Here is a 25,802-nt window from a genome sequence, read left to right on the forward strand (position 1 = left end):
TACAACGGGAAGACATATGCCCAAAACACAAGCACCAAAGGCACAGCTTAACTGGAGGGATGTATGGCTTCACGTCGCATCTGTAGCACAGAACCTTGACTTTCTGTGAGGGTACCCCTCTCTAAAGCCAGAATGAAGGCGCCAGTATCAGTATAGCTGTCCTTGCGCCCCTTCTGCACACACCAAACAAAATGAATGCCACGCCACTCCAGATTATCCCGGAGTTCCTCATCAGTTTGCAGGATGAAGTCCCTATAAAAAAATCATTCCCTGTACCATATTCAAAGATTGGTGAGGAGTAATAGATCCCAGGACATTTCCAAGAAGATCACAGGTACGAGGAGCTGTGGACTGGGTGTAAGAAGAAGCTTTGATCAAAAGGGAGCCCAACTGCATCTTACTAAAAGACTCCACTTCACGAAACATGTCCTCGATATTTTCCACGAAAAACAATGGCTTTGTGGTGGTGAATGTGTCCCCATCTGTCCTAGTACAGAAGAGGTAATGGGGAAAGATTTTCATCCCAAGATGGTGAGCCTGGCCCTCCTCCCACGGTGTAGCCAGGGAAAGGGAGGTTGTCGGGTCATACGAAGCAGCATTCAATGATCCTTCACCATTCGAAGAGACGGCCATTTGAGAACGGCCAAACTTTTGCAGCTTGATATCCTTCACGTGCCAAGCATCTGCCCTGATACCACCCACTCCGGCCAGGGGCTCTCCCCACGGGTGCCTCCCAGCCACAGCAAGGGTCAACTGGCACGGCAGCCATTGCTAGGAGTTCCGATTCTCCAAGAAGATACGCAACCACTCCTTAGCATACATGGGGAGGGACAGCTCAGGTATCAGTAGTGTGATCCCTGTATTGTCAGAAGGCTCAGCCTTATGGGTACATAACGGCTCTAACACACGGACTGGCTACATGTGCTGGTGACCTAGCAGCATGGAAGGGGGCTACAGTGGGGAAGGAAGAGGAGAAGGAAAGGGGGAGAGGAATCCACACTGTAGATGCTAGGGAGGGAGTTCTTCCCCAAATGGCTCACACTAAAAACAGGAAATATTGAAGTGGAGGTCAAACCTCAAGCAGGGACCTAAACACCAAAGAAGGATGAAAGAACAGGCAAAAGGAACAAAATTGCAACCAATACAGGAAACCAGATGGATAGCCAAGTCAACATAAATGATAATACCGAGAGAGTGGAAGGAGGGGACAACAGGGAAGGAGCGAGGACAGGAAGGGACAGCAGGATAAAGGAAATGCAGCCAGGGAAGGAAGAATTGGCTGCAATAGCTTGGGGCCCTGTGTGCACCACGCACTAATGTACAAAAGAACCGTCAGCCCCCTGGAGGGGGGGTGGAAGAAGAACCTCAGGCGGATGAGGCCATTGTGATAATTTCTTTTTGTGGCATGTTATCCGGAAAGACAGCACGAATTCTCCAGATGGACCAAATGAACTGTCTTCCACTGACCAGCTCATTCACAGCCTGCTTCATAGTTTCTAAGACAACATCAGACTACAGAAATACAGGGTCTATCACACATACCATGCTAATGTAGCTAGACATACACACGCCAGATACAGTGCACTGTTTTAAGATCTCTGCCAATAACACCAATGGCACAACAGATTGCAGCACCCTAAAACGTCAGCAGTCATGGAACATTGTCTATCGGAATTATGCAAGTGGATTTTACCCATACTAAGGTTCTGACACACGCATCTAACTTCTGAGACTGCATCATTGATGAATCTATCAACATTCTAATAACAGAACTGTTGGGACCTTCCAGTCAGCCTGGTTAAGAAGCGGAAGAGATATCCCACAATGAACTGAATTTTAGGGCAGGCAAAGGAACAGCAGAGGTGCTGTATCTGGATACAAACTGAGGACCTAGCAACTTATCAGTGGGAGGAGATGCTGGGTACAGATGGCAGACAGAGAGGCTGTCGCACAGAGGGTGAAAGAGAGGAAAGTGCCATGCCAGTCCTTAAGCAGTCAGTTCATCAGCACACCTAATAATGGTAACATGGTCGCTTCCTAAAATATTGTGCCTATTGGACACTGATATCCAGCTGTTCACTGATAAACTGCTTTGTGATTAAGTATGCCAGTAGAAACTGAAGAATTCCATCAGTATCAAATATGCTACAACTCTACTGCTCACCACAGTGTTGCAGATGTTCACTTACACCCCGACTGTGACCTGCAAGTAGTAGTATTCCGATCCTTCTTAACTGATGATATTTGTTCCAATAGCAACTTTTTTTTTTAATACTTCCAAATGTAGTCCCCTCTGAATCTGACAATGATCCAACTCTGCAAAATAGATTTTGGCGAAGAAATCTCTGACTCAAACGTATGTCAACTTGAGCCAAAATACTGTACAGAGATCTTGTTACCCATGTCACCACCTGTCTTTCAGTCGAATAATTATTCTTCTTTCCATGATATAAATCTCATCAAATAGTGATCTCTTCAGTGATACGGCAATGCACAGGGAGATTATAATTAAAGTTGAACTATCAAAACTCTGTAGAAATAACACCACTGATCAGAATTACGTCAAATTGCAAAAAAATATTATCGGAGAATGGGGAAAACGTATGGCAAAAGAAAAAAAATATACTATGAAAATTGATCAATATATGGCGCTGTATGTGTCAGACTACGTAAATGTAAACATGTGTCATGCGCACGCCCCACTGAAGTTGGTGGAAACATGCCGGGTACACAGCTTTTCGTCCTTTCGCATCTGCGACGTTCGCCACGACTATCCCAATGCATGATTGCACTCTGCTTGTAAAGCTGTATTACAAGAATGATTACTGTGCACACATCGCTCTGCAGAATTTACGGGTGCTGAAGGGTTTGAAAAAAAGGCGTTGGTCCCATGACTGGCGTGGGTCCGGAGAAAATGATTCGGGAGTTCAAAAAGACGGATTCTTTTGGTATGCAACCTTGTAGAGTGAGAAACGAGTTGATTCGACGTCAGTGGAAGCAGTGGCCACAGCAGAGCAGGAGGAGACGAGTGGTGGTGTGCAAACGTGTAGTGCACGGAGAATTGCCTGAACACTGGACATACCCATGAGCATGTTGCGTAAAATCCTATGAAATATCCTTCTTTGCTATTCATTCATATTTACGCATGTGCACGTGTTGCTTCCTGTTGACCTGCCAGCAAGAGAGACCTTTGCTTTAGAATTTCTTGCTCGCATGGAAGTGGACAGTGACTGGCCGTAGAAGATTGTGGACAGACGAAGCACACTTCCATCTGACAAGGTATGTCAATACACAGAATTGTCGAATATAGGCAACGGAAAATCCACACGTAAATCAACCAGTACCACTTCATCCTGAAAAGGTCACTGTGTGATGAGGGTTTACAGCATCATTTATCATAGGGCCATATTTTTTCGAAGAGGCAGGTACAGGTATTGGTAAGCGCTATGAGTGTCTTTTGCGCAACCACGTCACTCCAGCTCTCCAACAGCGGGTGTGTGTGGATGGGATCATTTTAATGCAATACAGCACACCTCCGCACACTGCAAATCCAGGTAAGCAGGTGCTGAAGTGCCATTCGGAAATGCTAGAATTAGCAGCTACCATTTCTCTACAGCCTGGCCGTCCCAATCACCTGATATTAATCCGTCTGACTTCTGGCTGTGGGGCTATCTGAAAGATGTGTTCAGTGTTCCAATTGCAAACTTAGCTGCAATGACGGCACGCATTGCGCAACACATTCTGAACGTGACGCCAACTTGTTGCAGGAAATTGTCGACAGCATATTGAATATGTTTTGCGCCAGTCACACGGAAATTAATAATCCAATTTGATTTAGATTGATGCTTTTTATGCGGTTTTTGGCCTCAGGACAACTAAAAACAGATTTTTCCTATCCGATGTGATATGACCTTGCAGTGATGGATGGGCTTATGTAACTAACAGTGTCACACCTGTACGCCCATGCATACTGAGTAGTATAGCTTGTTTAACGCCAACGCCAAACATACGCCTTAGGCATTGTTGTATGACTCACTTGTCATTTGTAGTTAACCACTACTGAATTATGATGCTTACAGCGCCATCTATTGCTACGTTTTATAACTATTTATTTTTCTTCTGCCATACGTTTTCCCCCTTTTCCGATAATATTCCGTTGCAATTTGACGTCATTCTGACCAGTGGTGTTATTTCTACAATGGTTTGAAAGTTTACTTATAATCATCGTGTATTTTATGTCTTAAATCAGAGCCATTGTGGAGTTAGAAGTATGAAAAAAGTTGCCTTACTGTCCTGTCTACTGACCTACCTGTGACTCAATTTCCCAACAACTGCTTTGCTTCAGCATACTCCTGTGCCTCCAACCAAGTGGCACTGGCAAAAGTTTTTCCAACTTGGCCACTACCTACTGAACTGTGGGAATGCAGTTATTTGGACCCCCTAATCGAATTACTCGTGGCTTCTAATTATTTAGAGATATTCTCATTGTTTCCCATATGGACACTACATCATCAGGTACAACAGTTACAGCTATTTACCAAGTTTTCTCTCACACAGGCCTTCCAAACTAAATGTTTGGAATAACACCCTGCAGTGCTGCTCATATGCCTTTTGTGACAGTAAGGGATCATCCACCTTCCCACAGCACCATTTCACCCAGAGTCTAATGAAGTTGACTGTATGGTGTGCAACTTGAAAACTAGTATGCAGATTTTACACTCTCATACCACTTTTTCTGATGAGGCCATCAGCATCTTTTTAATTCTTACAAAGCCACACCTTATGGGAATGTGATCTGGTTGAACAGTTACATGACTGCAAATCCCACATGCTACAGCACTTATTGCCTACCTCATCCATGACTCACCACAAAGCACTAGGTGCTCTGGTCTGACTGCACCATCATGGCTGGAATGTAGGATGGTTGCCACCTAATGCCCAGGCAGCCCAAGGACACTACTGTATGTTCTTTCTGATGGAAGTCGAAACTACAACTTCCTATAAAACCATTTCCAGCTAGTGCTTTAGAATGCTCCCTGTTTTTGTAAGATTTCATTGGTGCATTACACCCCTAGACATTTTGCACATAAAACATGTACTAGTGTAGCTAGCATATAATCTTCAGCAGTAATCAAATTTGCTAAATCCGAAGTGGCATTTGCCACAAATATCGAAGAACTGTGCACAAGAGAATTATAATACACAGAACCTATGCTTGTATAAATGCTATGTACTGTTTAAATACACAAATAAATGCTTCATTTGTTTTTATATTATGATAAGTTATTTATGTTTCATATCTGTTATTATTACAAGTTTCACTCCATTTCCATATCCCTCTCTTCTAGTTGGCGTGTTACTAGTATATGTTACTCTAGTCAAAATGTGTGTGAAATCTTATGGGACTTAGCTGCTAAGGTCATCAGTCCCTTTACTCTAGTCAGACATGGCTTTAAATTTAGTATTTAACTAGACATGACTGATTCCCAATATATAATAGAAAGCAGCAAGTTGGGAATAAATATAAGCAAAAACATACACTCCTGGAAATTGAAATAAGAACACCGTGAATTCATTGTCCCAGGAAGGGGAAACTTTATTGACACATTCCTGGGGTCAGATACATCACATGATCACACTGACAGAACCACAGGCACATAGACACAGGCAACAGGGCATGCGCAATGTCGGCACTAGTATAGTGTATATCCACCTTTCGCAGCAATGCAGGCTGCTATTCTCCCATGGAGACGATCGTAGAGATGCTGGATGTAGTCCTGTGGAACGGCTTGCCATGCCATTTCCACCTGGCGCCTCAGTTGGACCAGCGTTCGTGCTGGACGTGCAGACCGCGTGAGACGACGCTTCATCCAGTCCCAAACATGCTCAATGGGGGACAGATCCGGAGATCTTGCTGGCCAGGGTAGTTGACTTACACCTTCTAGAGCACGTTGGGTGGCACGGGATACATGCGGACGTGCATTGTCCTGTTGGAACAGCAAGTTCCCTTGCCGGTCTAGGAATGGTAGAACGATGGTTCGATGACGGTTTGGATGTACCGTGCACTATTCAGTGTCCCCTCGACGATCACCAGTGGTGTACGGCCAGTGTAGGAGATCGCTCCCCACACCATGATGCCGGGTGTTGGCCCTGTGTGCCTCGGTCGTATGCAGTCCTGATTGTGGCGCTCACCTGCACGGCGCCAAACACGCATACGACCATCATTGGCACCAAGGCAGAAGTGACTCTCATCGCTGAAGACGACACGTCTCCATTCGTCCCTCCATTCACGCCTGTCGCGACACCACTGGAGGCGGGCTGCACGATGTTGGGGCGTGAGCGGAAGACGGCCTAACGGTGTGTGGGACCGTAGCCCAGCTTCATGGAGATGGTTGCGAATGGTCCTCGCCGATACCCCAGGAGCAACAGTGTCCCTAATTTGCTGGGAAGTGGCGGTGCAGTCCCCTACGGCACTGCGTAGGATCCTACGGTCTTGGCGTGCATCCGTGCGTCGCTGTGGTCCGGTCCCAGGTCGACGGGCACGTGCACCTTCCGCCGACCACTGGCGACAACATCGATGTACTGTGGAGACCTCACGCCCCACATGTTGAGCAATTCGGCGGTACGTCCACCCGGCCTCCCGCATGCCCACTATACGCCCTCGCTCAAAGTCCGTCAACTGCACATACGGTTCACGCCCACACTGTCGCGGCATGCTACCAGTGTTAAAGACTGCGATGGAGCTCCGTATGCCACAGCAAACTGGCTGACATTGACGGCGGCGGTGCACAAATGCTGCGCAGCTAGCGCCATTCGACGGCCAACACCGCGGTTCCTGGTGTGTCTGCTGTGTCGTGCGTGTGATCAATGGTTGTACAGCCCTCTCGCAGTGTCCGGAGCAAGTATGGTGGGTCTGACACACAGGTGTCAATGTGTTCTTTTTTCCATTTCCAGGAGTGTATGTTAAGTATCACAGTGTGAGTGTTATGAAAGTAACAGAATAACAGTTTTAGTTACAAACACAGTACTGAACACTAGACTGATGCTTACAAATTGTTTGGAGATGTTCTTTCAACAGTGGTACATGAAAATGTGGATAAATCCATTTTTTCCTCCCATGAATCATGGGCAGGAGGAGTGGCTTGCATGCTGCAACAATACAGATGGTTTTACTGAGGTACAGTTTCAATGAACATGTTCCTGTGGAGACCATATGCACGTATAATGCACGATTCCTAAAGATGGGCAGCAGCTTTTTCAGTAATTATAAGCTACATATACAAATTGAGAACAAATTTTGTTGAGCAATTGAATATCCCTATCATTGACCAATTATTTGTGCTACTGAGGTAGTTGCAAAGCCAGATATTGTTCGTTTTATGAACTGATCCAACTTTTACAAAGCACAACAAAAAAACATTGCTCAAAATTAGAAGAAGAATTTTTATACCTCTATCTTGTCTCAGACAATTACAATCAGCTTCACTAATTTAGTGAAAGAAGGCATCCAGCTTGATGCTATAAAATTATATTCATTCCAATGACTGATAAAGACTCAAATGACATTTTTTAAGAGTGTCTGTAACAACATCACTTTCCAGAGGAAAAAAAAGGGTGAAAAACTCTCATCCGCTGTTTAATCTTCCACAAGAGAGAAGTGGTGACTAATTGTGATACAGCTGGAAATAAAATTTAACAGCTGCAAGCAGAGCTACACAGAAGACAGCTCACTAGTTGAAGAAACATGCAGAAGCAAATGACTGTCTTACAGTCCATTTAGCATGACTGGATTTGCAACTGCTGCATTTTAAATGAAGAATTACAAATCACTGGTCTTAAGTGAACTGCAAGTACAGTAGCCAAAAATTTTAAAGCCTGTAATCAAAAGTGAATCCTGCACCTAACCCAACTCTAAAACTGGGAACCTATTCTTACCAAAATCTCTAAATTCCCCTGTCAGACACAAATAGCTTTTGACGAGTGTCAGTTCTATACAGTACACACTGTTGAAAATAATGGGCCTGAAGCATGCCTTCAAAGTGTACTGGTTCGGCTCTCCTAAAAAGTTTCGTATTGTATAAGCCCCTATGAACTAGTCACTGTCTACTAGTGGTTGAAATTTCACTAGAAAGTGCTATTGACCAACTTCAACAGATTTGTCAGTCAACCAAGCAATTGCCACATGATAGTGCACTGCTTATATCCCCATTATGGTTTATGGAAACCATTTGAAAGCATGTTATGTGTTTTGAGCACCACTAGATTAACCAATTTAACACACAACATCATAAAGTCAAATTGTACACTTGTAGACACCATACACAGTGCAGTAGTACACTAACTGCTTTGCCTACGACTGATTTAAATGCAATGATTGGCAACATGCACCTTTCAGTATAGTGACTGCCATTAGTGGACAATGACTATTTTTAAACAGGTGCAATATGGATTCTGCTCATAGAGATCTGTCTGATCAGGTGTCCAAAATCCAGCTGAGTTTTTCACGGATGGATTTATAAGAGATCAGCACACAAGTGTGGTATTTACTGATGTAACAGCAGAATAAGACGTCAGCAATGAAAGTACTATGCTTACTGATAAGACACACTAATGCACAACACTCCTGGTTTTGTGTTTCGCCACAGAAAAATATACAACGCCCATGTGGAGAAATTCTTATCATGCTCAGTGGATTGAAACTGCATGGAATGAGACCAACTGCAGTCTGGGTAATGTACCATCTTTTGAGTTTAGCAATCAGCTGTAAGATTAGCAGTGGCAGAAGTCAAAAAGAAGAAGAAGAAGAAGAAGAAGAAGGAGGAGGAGAATGATACCAGAGATCTCTTCTTTGACTGGAAATGGAAATAAAGTCCCATGCTTCTTGACAGAAGGTAGGGGAATGATGTGGGAGACCCGCACCACCATACTAGGCAAGGTCCTAATGGAGGTGGTTTGCCGTTGCTTTCCTCCGAGTGTAATGGGGATCAATGATAATGATGAAGACGAATCAAAAAACACCCAGTCATCTCTGGGCTGGTGAAAATCCCCGACGCCGCCAGGAATCGAACCCGAGACCCCGTGCTCGGGAAGAGAGAATGCTACCGCAAGACCGTGAGCTGCAGATATTCTATGCTCAGATTAAGAAGTATTCCCCTGGAGTCAATGAAGAATATTAAAGTGCCTTCAACCTACAACAGAATACTATTCTAAAGAAGTATAATGTCAAGTAGGAACTTACAGCTGGCCAAGCAAGCCCTACAGCTCATGACAGATATTTAACATAGGTAAAGAGTAACAGTGGAAAGAGAACATCCATCACTGGAGAGGTTAATAAATTAACACTATAAATTGTAACACACACAACACTGTCTGTAGGATGATGCATGAACTGTGTGTCATAAATGATACAGTTGTTGTTGGGCAATCAACATCTTTGTTATCAGCAGCTTTACAATTACCACACAAGATTAATAGAATAAAAATGCAAAAAAATGCAGACATGATAAAATGCTAAGCAGGATCATATTTGCTATCTTGAACTCTTCCTCACATCAGCACAGAGTCACACTTAAATGTACAAAAGTGAAAACTGATACAAGATGGACTATCAAAACATATTACAGTGCCTGTGTTATTCTGAATTACAATGCAAAATTCCCTTGGACATGCATACATGAACAAAGGAACTTTGCATCATAATTTAGAATAACACAGGCACTGCAATATCGCATTTATTCACCAACACCGGGCAAGTAACAAGTAAAATGTCTCACCTGAAAGGGAATATACATAATGGATGCACGAGTATAGGTTGTAGATGCATGGTTGATGACATGTGGAAGTTTGGGTCTGACCGTCAGTCATGCACAGATAGCCAAATGGTAAGGAAACCGCTCATAAGTGTGAAATCCGTGTTCAAGTCCCGGTCTGGCACAAATTTTTCTTGACGTCATTACATTCTACAGCATATGGTGGTCCATATTCACAATTGCAAATACATTTAATGTATTAAAATATTGGTACCAGACCATAAAAGCCACAGAGAAGCAAGACAAGAACAGATCGTTGGCATAATTAATAACTGGATGAGCCAACTATCCCTGACACACATACTAAAATCGCCTGCTTAACGGCTTAGGCAGCAGGTCAGACAAAACACATTATTGTAGACCATATGCCACATTCATCTCGCCATCACTTAAAAGTGTGTGTAGTCCCGCTAATAAACTGGCTTCCACCCTCTTATCATTACGTAAACTACACTCAATTAAAATGTAACAAAATGTAATCAGCTTGCCAGATGCATAACAAACAGGTGGTTCTTTATGCCCGAGAAGGAAACCATGTGTCAGGAGGCTGTGTCCTATTCAAGAATGTTGTAAGCAATGAATGGTACTGTGAAAGCTCATGAAGAACTTATTGCAACAGCATAACTTTGAGCCCTACAGTTAATTTGATTTATCCTTTGTTAGCGATTTTGTCCTTACGCATAGCTGCAATGTATTAGGCTGTGTTATAATATCCTGGAAACAATAACATAAAACTGATCATTAACATCTAATGTAATTCCCACATTCAACAAATGAGTTCCTGTATCTGTTTTCCATTGTTGCTCTGTCACATTTGGTACTTCAATCAATTTAAATCCTAACTGCTATATCCCAAAATTTAAAAAAATGCACTCTTTTTAATTTAATTTTCTCACTTATGATGTTTTTACTGTGTAATTTCTAAATCTTTTATTGCTTTGTTCAGGTGTCACTGTATTCAGTATTAATTTCCAAGAACATAAAAATCAAACCTGCACAGCACTGTTACAATCAGACACAGACACTTCCCTTCCTACTACTATTTTCTCTTTGCTATTATAATTGCACAGTATTTTAGATCAGGGGGATTGTGATGTAGCAAATGGACACAAGATTCTGTACATAAATTTCATAATGCAGAGGGGCATCACTCAAACAGACTACAGAATTGTTGAAATAATATTAATGCTAATATGTTCTTTCACTGTGCCTGTAAAACGTTATCAGTACAAATGATGCATTATGCCTACAGTATTCCGTCTAATTTGGAATGGCACAAAATTTTGTTTTGTCTCTCTGTGAAAAACAGTATATGGCCATTTATGTTTCACACAACCTGTTTCTGGACAGACTGCATCTGAAGCATTTATAAACCAGCCAAAAAGAAAGTTGGTGATGACCAGAGCAAACATAAGAAACAGGACTACAGTGTGATAGCAATTCAAACCCTGTTCCAAAATGTTGCTGGTGGTGACACACTGATCACTAATGCAGCCCAAGGTCTTATCTTGGAAGGAAAAAATCTGATTGTCAGTTGGTGAAGCCAACAAATGTGAATCTGAAATGAAGATTGTTGCAACAAAGTTATCTGTGGCATAGCCATGTGCCTACATAAACACCACATTTAACTCACTTTTCATTATAAAAACTAAAACTGCAAGGTAAATTCAGAAAATCTGTATGAAATAATACATTGCAACAACTAATTTGGTGTGTATCAACACACACATCACACATGAACTATGAAAAATGCAATGGGAGGAGGGTGGGATGGGCTGGCACTACATACAGTAACTCTTACCAGGATTGGTTTGACCTTTACAACTGTTGTTGTTGTTGTGGTCTTCAGTCCTGTGACTGGTTTGATGCAGCTCTCCATGCTACTCTATCCTGTGCAAGCTTCTTCATCTCCCAGTACCTACTGCAACCTACATCCTTTTGAATCTGCTTAGTGTATTCATCTCTTGGTCTCCCCCTACGATTTTTACCCTCCACGCTGCCCTCCAATACTAAATTGGTGATCCCTTGATGCCTCAGAACATGTCCTACCAACCGATCCCTTCTTCTGGTCAAGTTGCGCCACAAACTTCTCTTCTCCCCAATCCTACTCAATACTTCCTCGTTAGTTATGTGATCTACTCATCTAATCTTCAGCATTCTTCTGTAGCACCATATTTCAAAAGCTTCTATTCTCTTCTTGTCCAAACTATTTACCGTCCATGTTTCACTTCCATACATGGCTACACTCCATACAAATACTTTCAGAAATGACTTCCTGACACTTAAATCTATACTTGATGTTAACAAATTTCTCTTCTTCAGAAACGCTTTCCTTGCCATTGCCAGTCTACATTTTATATCCTCTCTACTTCGACCATCATCAGTTATTTTGCTCCCCAAATAGCAAAACTCCTTTACTACTTTAAGTGTCTCATTTCCTAATCTAATTCCCTCAGCATCACCCGACTTAATTAGACTACATTCCATTATCCTCGTTTTGCTTTTGTTGATGTTCATCTTATATCCTCCCTTCAAGACACCATCCATTCCGTTCAACTGCTCTTCCAAGTCCTTTGCTGTCTCTGACAGAATTACAATGTCATCGGCGAACCTCAAAGTTTTTATTTCTTCTCCATGGATTTTAATACCTACTCCAAATTTTTCTTTTGTTTCCTTTACTGCTTGCTCAATATACAGATTGAATAACATCGGGGAGAGGCTACACCCTGTCTTACTCCCTTCCCAACCACTGCTTCCCTTTCATGTCCCTCAACTCTTATAACTGCCATCTGCTTTCTGTACAAATTGTAAATAGCCTTTCGCTCTACAACTAAGGCTGCCATAACGTATGCACTTTGGCCTCTAATACATATTCAGATGTACAAGGAAGCTTTAAAACTACAAAGAAAATTTTTTCCCCTCAAATTACACACAATGAAGCACAGTAATATAATTTTTTGCTTAAAAAGCAGAAATTAATTAACTATATTGTTATGAAAAATTATTTGCTTTAGATTATAGTTGCAATTCTTTATTTTGCCTACAGGCTATATGACAGACCTGTTTCGGAAGGGAGCACGATGACTGCAAGCCAGAGGATGGCCTGTACTTAGTAGCTAATGAAACCTGTAGCCAATAGGGAGGAGAGGGGAAACTGACAACCAAATAATTTCTTCCGATTGTGTTGTTAGTCACTGATCCAACCAACACTATGTAGGAATATAAATATCATTCTTTTTTAACTACCAGAGTAAAAGGCTGTACTGTTTGTTATTTATGATGGTTCACTGATTAACCACACCATGGATTTAAACAATATCCCCTCCTCCTTGAGTAGGCCTATACACTACTATCCAAATTAAATGTCACCTTCTCAAAGGTGGGAGCAGAAAGTAGTATTAGATGGCAGAGAGAATCTTTGTAATGGTCTGGTTTCATCAGAATGGAAAAGCTCCAATGTGGAGTGCCACAAGGATCTATTCTTCATCCTTTATTGGTCTTGGTATTTTTAAATGACCTGCAGCAATATACAAAGCCATAGCCAGATTTTACAACACAAACATTTTGACTGATGGTTGCACGTGTGACAATCTTCAAGAAATTATTAACATTATTCTTACTGATTTAGTAAATGGTTTAGTGTCAATGGACTTTTGTTAAACTATAATAAAACTAACTAACTGCAACTGCCAGAACTCAGGAAGAGATAACAGTTAAGTGTGCCACACAGACAATAGAAGGAGTTGAAACAATGAAGTTCTCGAGTGTTACGACAGACTGCACAGTAAACTGGTCTCGTCATACAATAAACCTTCCCAAGAAACTCAGGTCATTAACTTTTGCCATACGTATTATCTCAGAGTGGGAACTTCAACACTGTGAAGGCTGCATACTATGGATACTTCCATTCTATAATGACATATGAAATTATCTTTTGTTAAAACCAATTGCAAGGAAAGAAAATATTTTTGAACCAGAAACATGTTATAAGGACAATGAGTTGTGTACACTGTTCATCTAGTTGTAGAAACCTTTTCTGGAAATGAAAAATTCTTACTACTACTTCTCAGTACATGTTTTCACTTACGTGTTTTGTCAGTAAAAATTCTGAGTTGTATAAAAGTAGTAGTACCTATCATGGATACAATACAAGGTGAAAGCACGATTTACACAATGACTGCAAAAATCTGACAAGGGTGTGCTGTACATTGGCCCAAGAGTTTTGAATGCTCTCCCACTAGATAATAAACATATGCTTGATAACTGGTCCAAGTTTAGGGAGCCAATAAGGCAATTTCTTTTGGAAAGGTCATTTTACAGTTTGTATGAGATACTTAAGACACAATGAAAAGACCCTTCTTTAATATAAAACATATGTATGATTTAAGATTGAATTGTCAACCTTGCTGTTGTTAGGGAGGCTTGCATGCCTCAATGATACAGTAAGCCGTACTGTAGATACAACCACAACGGATGGGTACCTATTGAAAGGCCACACAAATGTGTGCTTCCTGAAGAACAGCAGCAGCCTTTTCAGCAGTTGTGGGGGGCAACAGTCATTTTTTTTTTATTGATTGAATTGGCCTTTTAACATAAAACAAAATGGCCTTTCTTTGGTGGTACTGCGAACGGCTGAAAGCAATGGGAAACTACTGCCATAATTTTTCCCGAGGGCATCTAGCTCTACTGTATGGTTAAATACTGACAGTATCCCCTCGGGTGAAATATTTCAGGGATAGAATAGTCCCCCATTTGGATCTCTGGATGGTGACTACTCAGGAGGATGTTATCATCAGGAGAAACAGAACTGGCATTCTACAGATCGGAGTGTGGAGTTTTAGATCCCTTCAACAGGCAGGTAGGTAAGAAGATTTAAAAAGGAAAATGGATAGGTTAAAGTTAGATATAGTGGGAATTAGTGAAGTTCAGTGGCAGGAGGAACAGGACTTCTGTTCAGGTAAATATAGAGTTATAAATACAAAATCAAATACCAGTAATGCGTAGTAGATTTAACAATGAACAAAGAAGGAATGCGGGTAAGCCACTATAAACAGCACAGTGAATGCACTGCTGTAACCAAGATAGACACGGAATCCACACCCACCACAGAAGTCCCAGTTTATGTGCCAACTAGCTCCAAAGATGAAGATACTGAAGAAGTGTATGATGAGATAAAGGAATTATTCATACAGTTAATGGAGATGAAAATTTAATAATGAAGGGGGACTGGAATTCAATAATAGGGAAAGGAAGAGAATACGGATGAGGTGGAAAGGAATGAAAGAGGAAGCCACCTGGTATAGCTAACAGTTGGTTTAAGAATCATGAAAGACGGTTGTACACATGGAAGAAACCTTGAGACAGACTGATTTATATAATGGTGTGACAGGTATTTCATAAACAGATTTTAACTTTTAAGACATTTGCAGTGGCAGATGTTGATTCAGAACACAATTTATTTGTTATTAACTCTAGATTAAAACTAAAGAAATTGCATAATGGTAGGAAATTAAGGATGGGGCCTGGATAAGTTTAAAGGACCAGAGGTTGTTCAGAGTTTGAGAGGGAGCATTAGGCAATGACTGTCAAGAACAGAGGAAAGAAATACAGTAGAACAGGAACAGGTAGCTTCGAGAGGTGAACCAGAGAAGGCAGCAGAGGATCAAATTGGTAAAAAGACATGGCCTAGTAGAAATACTTAGCTAACACAGATTTTTAATTCATTGGTGAAAGAAGAAAACATAAAAATGTAGTAAACGAAGCACGTAAAAGGGAATACAAAAGTCTAGAAAATGAGATTGACACTAAGTGCAAAATGGTTAAGCTAGAATGGCTAGAGGGCAATTAAGTATAAGAAGCACGTTTCACTTTGTAAAAGATAGGTACTGCCTACAGCAAAATTAAAGAGGACTTTGGAGGAAAGAGAAGCAGTGGTATGAATATCAAGACTTGGAAAATCAGTCTTAAGCACTGATGGGAATCCTGAAAAGTGGAAGGTGGAAGGAGTCCATACAAGGGAGATTTACTTAAGGGCAACATTATAGAAATGAAAGAGATCATACATGAAGATGAGGTGGGAGATATGATACTTTGAGAATAATTTGACAGGGCATCGAAAGACCTACGTCAAAACAAGACCCAAGGATTTGAAGACATTCCATCAGAAACACTGATAGCCTTGGGAGAACCCGCCACAGTAAAGACCTTCCATATGGTGTGCAAGGTTTATGAGACACGTGAAATACCACTGGACTTCAAAAAGAATAAAAGAATTCTAATTCCAAAGCAGGTGCTGACATTTGTGAATATTACCAAACTATCAGTTTAATAAGTCACACTTGCAAAATACTAAGAATCATTTACAGAAGAAGAAGAAGAAGAAGAAGAAGAAGAAGAAGAATTTTGACAATGGTGACTGGAATACTCTCTTTGAAATCCTGATGGTAGCATGGGTAAATAACTGGGAGGAAGATGCTATTTACAACTTGTGCAGAAATTAGATGGCAATTATAAGAGTCGAGGGGCATGAAAGGGAAGCAGTGGTTGAGAAGGAAGGGAGTGACACAGTGTTGTAGCCTATCCCCGACTTTATTCAATCTGAATATTGAGCAAGCAGTAAATGAAACCCAAGAAAAATCTGGAGCAGGAATTAAAGTCGTGGGAGAAGTAGTAAAAACTTTCAGTTTTGCCAATGATGTTGCAATTCTGTCACAGATAGCAAAGGACTCAGAAGAGCAGTTGAACAGAATGGTCAGTGTCTTGAAAGGAGGATATAAGATTATCTCCAACAAAAGCAAAACAAGAATAATGGAATGAAGCCTAATTAAATCAGGGGGTGCTGAAGGAATTAGATTAGGAAATGAGATACACAGTGGTAGATGAGTTTTGCTATTTGGGCAGCAAAATAATTGATGATGGACAAAGTAGAGAGGATATAAAATGCAGACTGCCAGTAACAGGAAAAGCATTTCTCAAGAAGAGAAATTTGTTAACACTGAATATAGATTTCAGTGTCTGGAAGTCTTTTCTGAAATCATTTGAATGGAATGTAGCCATATACGGAAATGAAACATGGATGATAAACAGTTTAGACAAGAGTAGAACAGAAACTTTTGAAATGTGGTGCTACAGAAGAATTGTGGAGATTGGATGAGTAGATCATGTAACCCATGAGGAGATACTGAATAGAACTGGGGAGCAAAGGAATTTGGGGCACAGCCTGCCTATATGAAATGATCAGTCGATAGTACAAATTCTGAGACATCAAGGGCTAACCAATTTAGTACTAAGAGAGAAATCTGGGGTAAAAATCAGAGGGAGACCAAGAGATGAATACAGTAAGCAGATTCAAAAGGATGTATGTTGCAGTAGTTATTCAGGTATGAAGATGCTTGCACAGAGTAGAGTAGCATGGCAAGCTGCATCAAATCAGTCTTCAGACTGAAAATAACAACAACAGCAACAACAACAACAACAAAATTCAACAATTAAGTAGATACTAATTTTTTTATTTTTAACTTTCTATGTTGAACTTATGAATGATGTAATTGTTACCTGGTATTGCTATTGTCTCTTTTTTTTTAAACTTTTCTACCTATGTACTAATTTGTTCAGAAAGATTGCACAAATTGTCACATTTACAAAAAACTGACAATCCCTTGAGAGCTTATCACAGAGAGATGTGTAGATGTGCAGACAATGAAGAAATATGAGGGTCTAAAAAGTGAACTATGGGATATACTTCTGTTGGTTGTACACAAAAGACTTAAGTTTACTGGGTACGTATCCTGCATAAATTGGTGGGATAATCCATATCACTTCAGGCGGGGGGGAGGGGGGGGGGGGGGGAAGGTACCTTCATAGTCTCAGATGTTATTCAATTTAGCACATGTTAAAATTCAGTAGTAAGTAAGAAACATGTAATTTTTGTTTTCTCAAAAAAAATTTCTTGCCCTGAGATACAGGCCTCCAAAGATGACACTGCGAACAACATTCTGAAGATGCAAATTTTGCGAAAAATTTTAAAATGCTGTATCTCTGTAACAGTTCAAGATATTTTGTTAGTGTTTTTTTTTTTTTATTTAAAAGATAAATGCTTTATTACAATGGTATCTTCCGTTTGGACATATCTGTCAAAGTTCATTTACTGTCACCTTTTGAATTTTTCTTAAAAATTATAGAAAATTTTTTTTCAAAAAATGCCAATCCAGAAAAGTTAGATTTTTCCTCATGATTAGTACCGTGTAGTACTATACTCTCTGTAAAGGAGAGCTTACATTTACAAGTTGGACAGGTTTTATTTTAAAAAATAATTTTTTTTTAACTTCCAAGGGTAATGTATGTCTTCATTGAAGTAGTTTCTTAATAATTTATTTGTTGCAATGTTTATTTTTATTGTATTTATTGCAGTTATTTCTTTTCACTTTCATTGTTGCAGATATTTCTTACACTTTGTTGTAGTTTCTTGTCAGTTTCTTTGTCATGGTTGTTCATTGCAGGTTTCTGTATTGTAGTTTTCAGTGCTTTTTTTTTTTTTTTTTTTTTTTTTTTTTTTTTTAATTTGCCAGTTGACACATTTGCAATGTGTTTTGTGAAAAGGACTGTTTGAAATGTCTTCTGACTGGGGCCACAGGAGAATGAATTGTGCTGACTATTTGCATATCCATAAATGAGTGATTAAAAAAACAGGCTTTGTTCAGGTTGGGAATAAGTGTTCTAATTTGAAGACTCTGTTTCAAAGTGTAGATGTTTCCAGTGATGACTTTTTGAGTTCTAAATGTTTTGACAGATCAACAACAATGATAGTATCTAAATAAGGTGAAGCCTCCCATGGTGCAGATGATGCAGCTTTTGCATCAATAGAGGAAGAATTAAATACCCTGAATGTGTCAACTATAGAGGTTGGTGTTAGTCCTGTTAAGAAACTGTGGTCAGTGAAATCGAGTCATAAGCTCTATGCCTCAAGAAAGCGCAGAGAAATTACTGAAGCTATGGATGAATACACTACAGCAAAACTGACCACACTTTTCAAAGTATAAATCCCATCTTCAGGAGAAAATTGACCAAAGCACTCTTGCAAGGAATTTTTCACAAATACTAATTCAGCTGTTGAATATTGTGCATCCTACAGTGAAAAGGTGCAAGTTTTAACTATTATTCCATAGACATTTTCAAAGAAAACAATTTTGAACCACGTTCCATCAGTATCAAAGTACATGGTAGACAAATCAAGAAATGAGATGTCTGTAAAAGGAGTCTCTGGAAGATCAGATCAATATTATGGCCATCCTGTAGAAGCAGCTCAAGTTCAAATAGTGCAGTCACTTTATATCGAAGATAAATGGATCTGTTCCCGCCAAAGTACCAACAAAAAAGACACTACACGTGTAACAGTTGAAGGTCAAAAAGTTGTGAAAGTGAAGAGGTACATGACTTACAGTATCAAAGAAACTTTTGCAATTTATAGGAGCAACTTCACATATTCGAAGATTAAAATTTTATGCATTACAACCTAAGTGGGTAGTTCCACACCCACCTAGGTACGTCTGTTTATGGGTGTACTGCATGAATTTTGAACGTTGTGTGGTAATTTTAAACAACTTACTGGAGCATGTGACATATGACACCTTGGTCGGGCGTGTGAAGTCATTAGTGGTCTGTGACGTAAAGGAGAGACTTGTTTATTTCAAGAATGTGATGACTACCCTGGAAAGGGAGGACTGTCTTTACAGACACTTGGCCTGGAACAGATACCAGATAACTTGGCAGAAATTACATATGTGACATGGGAGGAAAATACGCTAATTATGAAAATTATTGCCTGTGAGTTTCACTGATAAACTTGGTAAATGGTCAGTGAAAGCAGTAACACATCAGCACCTGAAGAAATTGCAGCAAAAACACATTGCAGAAGTGGAAGGGTGTGTACACGCTGAAGAACTATGTTTAGTGCTTCTCTGCGATTTTGCTGAGAACTGGTCAGTAATTCTCCCACAAGAAGTACAAGGGTATCATTGGAGTAATTACCAGGTTTCAATTTTTACAGGAGTGACAGATTTTCAAAACAAGACCACAATTGTTGCAGTTATAAGTGACAACACAGGACATGACTCAGCACATGCTTTGCTAGCAATAGACAAAATTCTTCAACTGCAAACGGGGGCAGAGAAGATAATTATTTGTGGTGGTGTCCCTGTCACTTTAAAAATCGCTACCAGCTGTTGGAATTGAGTAAGTCACTTGTGCCAACTGACTGGGTATACAGTGCTACTGGTCACGAGAAGGGGCCTTGGGTTGGTGTAGGAGGCCTGCTGAAGCACCATGCTAACAAAACAATCTTTCCAGACAAAATACAGCTGTGATTCAGAATGCTGAGGATTTTACAAGAGTCGTGAAATCTCACACATCCACAGCCCTCATTCTTTTGTCCAAAGAGAAAATAGAAGAATTCTGCAAGCAGAAAAAAGAATGGTCCAAACAAACTACTCCTGTGAAAGAAATTCAGAAGACACATTTTTGGACTAAGTGATGGGCAAACTCATATTGCATGCACTTTAAAGAACAAGAAAGAAGAAATTTCGTTCATTCGGTGAACACCTCAGATACAGCAGGATAACATTCAGATTCACAACCTGAGTGAGAAGGGGGATGTTTGTGCCATGTGTGTACGACTGACTGGTGGATTGCAGAGATTGGAGACACCAGTTACGAGTTAATCGAGTCTGTAGTGAAATTTATGCTACCACATGGTTGGTTGGCTGGTTTGGGGGATGAAAGGGACCAGACTGCTATGGTCATCGGTCCCTATGCTACCACATGGACCAGCTGATTGATATAGGTTTCCAGCTGAAGGACTGCAACAACACCATCAGTGCTCACCTCCTTTTCACAATGTTTTGAAGATTGTAAAGTGCTCCAGTTCCTATTGGTTCAACAGGAAGACATCACTCTATATCAAAGGAAGACACTGAAGCAATGGAACACATTTTTAGTTCATTGACTGGCTAGTTTCAATACAAAACAGAGTGCACAGAAGTTTTATAAATTGAAACCTTTAAGTCTTTGGACGTTTCACATACATTTTGGAACCATTTAAAATGCTTGAAAAATGTATCTCTTAGCCATCTTTCAAAACTAAAATTATGCGTAGGTTTTGATCTTTATTAGCCTGTTATGTGATAGTAAAACAGGTTTTATGTATGGCAAAAATTTCAATTGTTTATGAAACCTCCTCAACCTAAAAGTGGAAGCTCTCCTTTTCAGGAAATGTAGAACTATGCGATACCAATCGACAGGTGGTGGGGAGAATTATGGATTTGCATTTTTGAAAAAAATTTTTTTTGCATAAAGTATAAAAAAGTTCAGAATGGTATAGTAAAAGAACTATGACAGGTAAGTCCAATGGAGGATTTCTTTGTAATTATAAAGCAACTATCTTTCAAATAAAAGAAGCAACCAAAATATCTAGAACTGTTCTAGAGGTACAGCATTTTAAAATTTTTTCCAAAATTCGCATCTTCAAAATGATATGCACAGTGTCATCTTTGGAGGGCTGTATCTCTGAGCAGATGATGTTTTTTTTTTTTTTTTTTTTTTTTTTTTTTTTGAGAAAAAAAATACATGTTCCTTACTTAGTCCTTCATTTTAACATATGCTAGATTTAATAACATTCGAGACTATGAAGGTAAGATTTTTTTCTAGCCTGCCTGAACTGATGGACTATGCCTGCTTTACATTGTTGTGTTTCCAGTCATTAACAACTCATTTAAAGAAACTGAGCTGAAAGAACTCCGACACTGTAGAGCTTCTTAAGGAATACCGACAGTAATAAAAAAAAATAGTATAAAAGTAAAATGTGTTGCAGTATGTGTCAAACATATGAGACCTTTTGTTTCTATTTCTGGTGAAGGTTTTGAAGAGCTAGGTCAAGAATGACTAGCTGCATAATATGGAGAAGTAAGCATTTCAGATGACATGCTACATCCTTCTACTGTAAACAGACTTGTGAAATAACAGGCCAGTGCAATATGAAACAGTCATAGGTATAAGTAAATACTTTAAAAGAAATTCTGATGTATTAGATAGCATGTCTCCCAAAATAATTGACTAAAGTTCCAAATACCTAGCAAGGCCTGTCAAATTCCTTATACATTAATTAAACCTGTATGGTATAAGAGGCAGAGCAAACAGTATCATAGAGACATTTATTAAAAATAGGCAAACATGTGTAGAAATAAAATATAAAGTGAGCACAGGCAGGTAAATTTGTTTTCAGCATTCAAAAAGGTAAAACATGAGACACTGCAAGGTTTGGTATTGGGACCACTACTATTTATTCTATATGTAAATGACATGCCAGAAGCTGTAAATGAAACAGTGATCACATATGCTGATGACACACCTCTACTAGTCACCAGTAAATCTGGAAAGGCTCTTAATGAGGGCATATTTAAAGATGGATAGAGCATACAAATATTTTGAGGGATGAAGCCTTTTTCAAATGGAAGTGAAACAACTTTCATTAGAATACAAGCAAATAAGGAAGTCAAAATAGATCTTGATATCAAGCTTGGGGACCAAGTATTCCAGAAGTTTCTAGGATTGATGATGGCGAGTTTCCTTACATGAGAAACACTTCTAGATAAATTATGCTCAAAAATTAACACAAATATATTTCTCCAACTGTTGATCAGGACACTTCATTAAAATTGTATTGTAGTCTAATTTATCTGCACATATCTTATTGTACACCTGTGTGGGGCAGTGCAGCTAATGTACACACAGGGAGAGTACTGCAAAAGAAAGTGATTAGATACATTGCAAAGCTGTCACCAAAGCAGTCCTGCAGAAATAAATTCAACGAATTACAAATACTGACACTGCTATTATGTTCTTAAAAATAAACTGCACAGCTATGATTAACAAATATACATAATTATAGCACTCAATGTAAAGAAAACTGCTGCATGTACATAGACACACTTAAGCTGCGTGACAAGAAACCTAAAATAGATGGATGTATATTTTATAACAAACTTCCAAGCAGTATGAAGAACTTAAAAACAGTGTCTGCTTTCAAACAAAAACTAAGATGTCATCTGGTCTCAGCCTGTTAATACAGTGTAAATGAGTTCTTAGATTCTATTATACAGAATTCTTAAACAAGAAATTCTTCTGCAAAGTCAATGTAAAGACAGTGTGCTGGACACCGTATCTATGCAAAATTGTACATATATTTTCTTAAATCTGTCTGGTATTACTATGCTTAGGGATGTATGTAATATTTGTTACATGGTGCAAACTCTACATCTCTCTTCCAAATGCCTGGGGAACTACGTTTTATTTTCTTTTTTTTTAATTTTTTTAAAATTATTTTTAATGTTCCTACGAAATACTTTTTAATACATCCAAGTATGCCTTGATGTATTCAGTATCAGTACCGAAGGAAGGAAGGAAGGAAGAATGAAGGATGGATGGATAAATAAGTAAATATAAATAAAACCTCTATAATAATAAACAGGACAAAGACGACCATAAGATATACTCACTTTGTCCAATCATGTTTATCAACAAAAATAAGGCAGCTCTCTGCCACCATATGGAAACTTTGCAATTTATTAACCATTTTTGAAAAACATTTGCCAGTGAAATTAGAGAAAGGTCACTGTGATCACTGACAACACACGGCACATAGAATACTAAAAAAAGTTGCAAACGTTTATAGAAATAATCCTACACGAAGAAAACCAAAATAATATGTGAATTTGTGTCAACACCTTTTGGACTAAAAAGGCTATCGATCAAGTCCTGATTTCCACAAAAATAAAGCTCTTTGTGTGGCAATAAAATTTACCTTGTTTGCTTTCTTGAAGTTCCACTGCAGCGTCCCAAGCACCATCATGTTCCAGGTTTCGGTAAACCCTAAGACTCACTCCAGGTAGTACGTTCCACGTTAAAAAATGTGTTCTAAAAAGTTTTAGTGTACTGTTTATAAGTGCCGCCGTCAGCTGTCCGTAGCCTTTACCTGCACTTGCTATTAACTTTTTCTGTTCGTCGTAAACAGACATAATTTCATTCTCCATTTTGTTTCTGTGTACCGGTATACGATTTAAAGAAATACTTTCTGTCAAATGAAAATTATTTGTCTTCATTATATCGCTTATGTTATTTAACATTCTATATGTAAAGCAAACCCAGTAGTCCTCACACTCTTCCAGCAAATTACCCACATTTCGTGAAATTCCATTGCTTCTATTAACTTTCAATATTGAATTTTGATCGCGCGTAACAATACCCTCATCAGTGATCATAATGTCTGATTTATAGCAACATACTAAACAACACAATTTTAGAAATATCAGAAAACGAAAAATCCTGTCACGCACCAGCATTCTGTTAATTTACAGCAACAACTCACGAGAGACAAACTTTCGATTAAGTCTGCTACAATTTCATTCCGAGGTACACCACCACTTCACACCAGACTGACATCCAGTGCGCTTCCTACTCACAACACATACGCTTTTAAGTGTTTGACAATTATTCGATTTCGCTTGACTACTAAAGTCGCATGCAAGACTAATTCAGTGTTACTTACGGGACAGTCAAATAATAGTCGTCCTTATGTGTATATAACCAAGTAATCTTTATTAAACACTGTATGCAAATATATTAGCATCAAATGGCATACAAAATAAATAATTTTGAGTCTGCTTGTATCACTTACGGAACGGAGTATCTGTGACTCTAGATGCTTTGCTGCGCAGAAGGCCGCCCGGGGAATTTAAAGTAGTTACGGGTCAATGCAACACAACACACAGCGTTCTTTTAGTTGATATTGCCGCAGTGTGTACTTATAACTTTCGGACATTATATACTTTTTTAATTTACTTGGCTGTTAACAATGTCTGCTTTGTTTTATGTCCTTCTACTATCTTTCCGGATATTTCTCCATTACGTTTCCATTTGCGTGCTGAAAGCCAACGTACGATCTGTAATTATGGGTACATATTTTACTAGTAGTTCCGTCTTCTATTTATGGGATGATGCTCGGGAAAAGCGTTTGTTATTCAGAAGCAAGACACTACTACCCATAAATTTCAGAGTTGACTTACACGTTTAAATTTTAGACACACAGGCGGCTAGTTACAGTTAAGCCTGCTATCATTTAAACTGCTGGCCCCGGGCAAAGACTTCCGAAACTCCGACATTTCGGTCAAATCGGGTTATTATACCGGAAACATACAGTCTGTCGACGACAAGGTTTTTCTTTTTAATACAAAATGAAAAAAAACTAAATACGAGCCAGTCTTAATTCAGAGAATTTACCCAAGATTTTATTAAAATCTATTTCCAATCAACCTAATATCTCCATATAAAAAGGTCAGAGTTTACCCCAGGCAATCGTATAAAAACCTGCAACATGACCCCAGATGTCCTCAAAACTAGGACAAATCCAGTGAAATCCGGACGTATGGAAACCTTAGTTACAGTAGTAACCAAATTATGCAACACGGGTTCAAATGGCTCTGAGCACTATGGGACTTAACATCTGAGGTCGTCAGTCCCCTAGAACTTAGAACTACTTAAACCTAACTAACCTAAGTACATCACACACATCCATGCCCGAGGCAGGATTCGAACCTGCGACCGTAGCGGTCGCGCAGTTCCAGACTGAAGCGCCTAGAACCGCTCGGCCACCAACGGCCTGCTGCAACACGGGAAGAAGACATCTAAAATTATCTTAATATGAAAATTAAAAAGCTAATAAATTGATCTTTTCGCCGGCCGGAGTGGCCGAGCGGTTCTGGGCGCTACAGTCTGGAACCGCGCGACCGCTACGGTCGCAGGTTCGAATCCTGCCTCGGGCATGGATGTGTGTGATGTGTTTAGGTTAGTTAAGTTTAAGTAGTTCTAAGTTCTAGGGGACTTATGACCACAGCAGTTGAGTCCCATAGTGCTCAGAGCCATTTGAACCATTTTTTGAAATTGATC

The 25,802-nt window shown here is 39.6% G+C and overlaps 1 protein-coding gene across 1 annotated transcript in view; it reads right to left on the bottom strand.

The window, feature by feature from the left end:
- Positions 1-24,308, bottom strand: part of LOC126183649 (uncharacterized) — a 47,024-nt gene extending 22,716 nt beyond the window's left edge. Inside the window, exon 1 of the mRNA XM_049925792.1 lies at positions 23,662-24,308. Within this exon, the coding sequence (XP_049781749.1) occupies positions 23,662-24,199 (538 nt within the window). The 5' untranslated portion in view covers positions 24,200-24,308. The remainder of the gene's footprint in view (positions 1-23,661) is intronic.
- Between the last annotated feature and the right edge of the window lie 1,494 nt (positions 24,309-25,802).

Source organism: Schistocerca cancellata, chromosome 4 (genome assembly GCF_023864275.1).
Source record: "Schistocerca cancellata isolate TAMUIC-IGC-003103 chromosome 4, iqSchCanc2.1, whole genome shotgun sequence".
NCBI classification, from domain to species: Eukaryota; Metazoa; Arthropoda; class Insecta; order Orthoptera; family Acrididae; genus Schistocerca; species Schistocerca cancellata.